General features: G+C 51.2%; 1 protein-coding gene across 1 annotated transcript in view; it reads left to right on the plus strand.

The window, feature by feature from the left end:
• HMHA1 (histocompatibility (minor) HA-1) overlaps nt 1–5,512 on the plus strand; it is an 80,062-nt gene that overhangs the window by 55,567 nt on the left and 18,983 nt on the right. The window contains exons 10-11 of the mRNA XM_015407640.1: nt 2,758–2,838; nt 4,019–4,198. Of these exons, the coding sequence (XP_015263126.1) occupies nt 2,758–2,838; nt 4,019–4,198 (261 nt within the window). The remainder of the gene's footprint in view (nt 1–2,757; nt 2,839–4,018; nt 4,199–5,512) is intronic.

The following is a 5,512-nucleotide window of genomic DNA, read 5'->3' on the forward strand; positions in this document are numbered from 1 at the left end:
GCATTCCTGATTCACGAAGCGTTAAGATCAATACTTACTAACACAAATACAACTAGTTCTAAAGAGGGCTTTCTTTTCTTTTCTTTCTTTGAAAAAGAGGTGCCGGAAGCCTCAAGAGGGAAGTGAAGTTTTTAGTCCATATACTGAAAACTCACGAACTTTTAAACATTTTAAAAAGAATTTTGTCAAAGAGGTTACGGAACTCTGTTCCGGTGCGTTCCCCCAGAAAAAAAGCCCTGGTTCTAATATCCAGAAACCATCTACTGTTAGCTACTCTGCAATTTAAAAACGTCCCCAGAGCCCCGGCTTACGATAAGGGAGAGCCAGAGGGGGTTAGCGGGGACAGTGCCGCACAAGAAATCTGGGGAAAGCAGGTTTAAATTCTGCCTCAATTACTTGCTGAGAAACCTGGCACCAGTCAGACACTCTCAGCTTGTCCCACCTCGCAGGGCTGCTGTGTGAGGATAAAAGAGATGCAGAGAGAATGATGTCGGAGGCCACTCCAGGCCACCACTGGAGAAACACACCACTTAAGCATTCTGACGGTATCTGAAGGAGTGAGCCGTGACTCACGAAAGCTCCTCCCCTGCCACAAATGTTGTTAGTCTTTCGGGTGCTCCTGGACTCCTGCTCTTTTCTCCTGCTACAGACAGGCTAACACCACTGTCTGTCTTGATCTATCTCCATGGAAAGCACTGAGTTTAGCCGCACAGAATGGAAATCCATCAACCTTGTGATATAAGGACAGACGGACTCCCACTCTAGCTATATCCGAGGAAGTGAGCAGAGACTCACGAAAGCTCCACCCCTGCCACAAATGTTAGTCTTTCAGGACTCTTACTCTTTTCTCCTGCCGGTTTCCCTTGCTCGAAAGCTAGTCGAATCCGATTCTGTGGTGCGGTGCTCATCTCCGTTTCCAAGGCAAAGAGCTAGCGCTGTCCGAAGATGTTTCTGTGGTCATGTGGCCGGCACGACTAGATGCCGAGGTGCACAGAATGCTGTTACCTTCCCACTGAAGCAGACTAATGTGGCTCGCCGTCTTGATCTGTAAGCTGGTCAAAACTATTTTTTTTTACAACGGAACATCAGAAGAACTGTACTGGATCTGACCTTTGAGGCCTTTAGCCACCTTCCCAAACCCCCTGTGAGCCGCCCCGAGCTGAATATTGGATGGGGCGGGATATAAATCTAAAAAATAAATAAATAAAATAAATAAATAAAATAATCTGCGACCAGGTATCCCTGGAAAACCCACAAGCAGGGCGTCCTGAAGATTTGAGGGGTGGAACCTGAGGAAGGAGGGGTTTGGAGGGGGGAGGGGCCTCAGCGGGGTACAGTGCCGTAGAGTCCACCCTCCGAGGCAGCCATTGTCTCCAGGGGGACCGATGTCTTGTCAGGTGAAAATCAGTTCTTGTTCCAGGAGATCTCCAGGCCCCACCTGGAGGTTGGCAAGCCTAGCAGGGACATGGAGGCCGCGACCTCTCTCCCCCTCACCCCTTCTGGAACAATCTTCCATTTCCTGATGGTGGGCTAAGAAGAGGTGTGACTCTGAACTCCTTTTAGCCTTGCTGACACTGAAGAATGGCAAAAACAGTCTGCCCCCCCAACCTTAGTGTGGGGGGCACTGCAGGGTATCTCTTCCTTCAGCAAACCCCCCCCCCAAAAAAAAGAAACCTGCCTCTGCTTTCAAAAGCTGAGTCTGACCCACCTGTGCATAAAGTGTGGGAATCAAAAGACCCGCTGGCCACTCTGTCAGCACACCCCCCCCCCCCCCGTGGGTTTTTCTCTCCTGATGGCATTTTTTGCTTTTTCAACTTTTTGCATTCTTTAGCTCAGGGGTCTCCAACGTGGTGCCTGTGCGCACCACGGTGTTTGCTGATACCTTTCTTGCCAGAGGTTTTTAGAATATAGGTCGGGGCTTCTGCCTAGCAGGGCTGCTGATTGGCCAGTGGAAATTGCCTGGACGGATTTTTTTAGATCGCCACTGTACAGCTGAAAAAGTGAAATGTCCGTAAACAAGAAAATACTGCTATATATGTTCGTTTTAAAAGGTCTCCCAGTTAAATAGACCACATGTTGAAATGCTGGAGAGTTACTGTTAAGAGTTATGCACGACTTCACTCCCTGACATCGTGTGGTTGGCTCCAACTCCCCGGCAGCCATTTTGTAGCTCCGCCCACCACCCTGTGTCAGCATTCTGAAGATGTCCGCAGGCCCGAAAAGGTTGGGGACCCCTGTTCTGGTTTATACGTGGTTGGGGGCAGATTCACATTTAAAAGGGGCAGTCCTGCCCCCCTCAATGTCTTGTTATATATTGGGATTAAGTCATTCCTGATTAAATCACCCCAGAGACTGCTTCATGTGTTCATGTGAAGGCAGAGGCGGAGAGAACCAGGTATGCCACCTAGAAATCCTTGGAGGAAAGTGGGTTAAAAATGCAAAATGCAAAACAGACAGCAGGGGACTAAGAGGTATGTCCGTGGCAGGACCAATCATCGCATCTTTTTAAAGACGCACCCTCATTGGCTTGGTGCATTTATTATTATTTTTGAATGCAATATTCCTCCTCGTGTCCTGATCATCCGTTGGAACCCACTATTTAACAGTCTGCTCAGGTTCAAGCAGACAGTTAAAATGGTCACATGAAAGATGACACGGAGAATGTCTTTGAGCCACTTCTGAAATGTCTGACCTAAGGAAGACTGCCCTGTTTCTTATTTGTATTTCTCCTGTTTCCTGTCCCCACTGCCCCACCAGCCACTGACAGCAAGACGTCTTGAACATGAAAAGCGACGCAAAGAGATCAAAGAGCAGTGGCACCGAGCACAAAGGAAGCTGGTAGGAAACCCAGGTCCTCTCTTGGTTCACAGGAGTGCTGGGGTGTGAGGATAGTGTTGCCAGTTCCAGCCCAGGAAAATTCCTGGAGATTTGGGGGTGGAGCCTGGGGAGGGCAGGATTTGGGGACGGGAGGGACCTCAGCAGGGTATAATGCTGTAATAGAGTCCACCCCCCTAAGCAGCCATTTTTTTCCTGGGGAACTGATTTTATTAGTCCAGAGATAAGTTGCAATTCTGGGAGGTCTCCAGGCCCCACCTGGAGGCTGGCAACTAGGCCTGTAGCCAGGATTTTGTGGCTTCTGGGGCAATTTTTTTTCTGGTGGGGCTGAAATTTTCAGTGCAGAAAGAAAAGCTATTTAGCCAATTGAAAGTTGTTACCAGGATAGATCTCTAAATTGCAGGCTGTCGACCATTTTAAATGACAGTTCCCAGCTGCTGCAAGTTAATCACTTCTGCCAGCCTAAGCAACAATCCTGAGAACAAGCCGGCAGATGGGGGTGGTGATGACTTCTATAGTCAAGAAAGCTAAAACTTGGGTAGAAAAGCTCTCTTAAAGGAGACCAGTTTCTTGGCACAGAATTAGAAGGGATCCTAGAGGTCACCTACTCCAACCCCATTGCTCAGTTTAGGAATTAGTCAACCACAGCACCCATTCTGCTTAAAGGAGCGCACGCCTTTAAAAGAAAAGTTTTAAAATGACTGGAAAAAGCATTTGCAGGATAAATTCTTGTGGGGCTGCGCCTTTAAGAAAGGGGGTAGAGCCCCCAAAAGCCCTGCTGGCAACCCTGGCCTGGGAGGGAGAGTAGGTGGGAGGGAGAGTAGGAGGAGTAACCGGCTCAGTGCATTGTAGTAAAGATTGCTCAACCTGAAGTGTGTTTTCCAAGCTGTTTTCAGACATCATCTCGGCAATTCTCACAACCGCCCTGCAAAGCAGGCCGCCGTGCAGATTGCGGGAGGGTGAATGCCCTTGCCAAAGGCCACTTCCTGAGGTTAGGACTCGGAGAAAGACGCCTTCTTGCAGGGCAGCAGTAACATGAGGTCATGCAAGAAGGATCCAACTAGGCCAGCAGCCCAGGAGGCAACGAAGTGTAAGACTCCGCTTGCAGTGGATAGCAGCAGAGAGGGAAACGGTGGCCGTCAGTTGCTGGCCAGTGAGGGCTGCTGCCGTGTTCTCCCTGCAGCAAGAGGCCGAGAGCAACCTGCGCAAAGCCAAGCAGATGTACATGCAGCGCTCGGAGGAACTTGAGAAGGCAAAATTCGGGACGGTCAAAGCTGAAGAGGAACAGCAAGTGGCCAGCAGTACGGCTGCCACCAAGGCCCTGGACAAGAGGCGGCGTCTGCAGGATGAAGCCAAGAACAAGGTGGGTAGGAGACTTTAGGTTTGCCAGCTCCAGGCGGGGAAATTCCTGGAGACTTGGGGGCGGAGTCTTGGAAGGGACCTCCGCAGGGTACCGTTCCCCAGAGTCTACCCTTCAAAGCTGCCACTCCCTCCAGGGGAACCGATCACTGTCATCTGGAGGTTGGTCATAATTTCGGGAGATCTCTGCACACCGGCAGCCCTGGCAGTGGTAGCTGGGGGGGGAAGGGCTGCGGAGGGAAACATAAGCTGGACAAGTTGAATCTGGATTTGAAAACTTTCTGCTGCCTGGAACAGAAACCTGGTTTGGGGTGGCCCAGGTCAGTATTAGGGCCACAAATGGCTCGAGCCCTTCTGGTTTCCGATCGGACTTTGGTGTTGCCGATAGGCAGGGGTCATTTTGTAGAAAAAGAGGTGCAGGAGCTCATTAGTATAACTTATTTGCATATACCACACCCCCTGACATCACCGGAAGTGTGTCAGAAGGCAACACCCACCACTCAGGCTCCACTGGACTGTTTTGGATTGCTAGCTATTGCGGGGGGGGACACGCAGATCTGTCCTCGCAGAGGAGGGAGAGCTTGTACCTGAATAAAACTTGGTCTTAAAGGTGCCACTGGACTGTTTTGGACCGGGGGGCTGGGGGAAACTCTGCAACTTACCTGGCTGCTTCTTGCTCTGACTGAGGGCTGCTGGGAGCAGGGGGTGGGGCTTGTTGCATGTGCCCGCCCCCTGGGCTCTTTACTGCCGGAGCTCCGCTCCTGTGCGCTCCTGCAGGAAATGACCCCTGCCGATAGGAAGTCTGTTGTTGACCAGCTCCCGGAGGTTGCTGCAGGTCAGGTCATAGGAGGACTTCTTCTCTCTCAACTCCGTGCTCATGCTCAGCAGCTCCTGCTGCCGGCGCTCGATTTCTTCCCGGATGTGGCAGTGCTGGCCGTTGTGCTGGGAATCCAGGACCGCGCAGATGCAGCACATGGAGCGCTGGCAGGCTTTGCAGTAGATGCTGTGGAGCGAATTCCAGAGCATGTGGTTAGCATACAGAAGCTCCCAGGTTCAGTTCTCGGCATCTCCAGCTAAAAAGGACTAGGTGGTGGTGGGTGATGTGAGAGACCCCTGCTTGAGACCCTGGAGAGCGGCTGCCAGTCTGAGCAGACAGTACTGACCTTGATGGACCAACGGTCTGGTTCAGTAGAAGGCAGCTTCATGTCCTTTGTGGGTGAGGAGTCCTCCCATTCTTTGCCTGGATGAGAATCACTGCAGAGCTAGCGCCAGTCCGCATTGCTGGGTGCGTGTGCGCACTCGTGGCCTTGCGTTCTGT

The sequence above is a fragment of the Gekko japonicus genome, unplaced genomic scaffold (assembly GCF_001447785.1).
Source record: "Gekko japonicus isolate JY-2015 unplaced genomic scaffold, Gekko_japonicus_V1.1 scaffold1442, whole genome shotgun sequence".
Classification (NCBI taxonomy): domain Eukaryota; kingdom Metazoa; phylum Chordata; class Lepidosauria; order Squamata; family Gekkonidae; genus Gekko; species Gekko japonicus.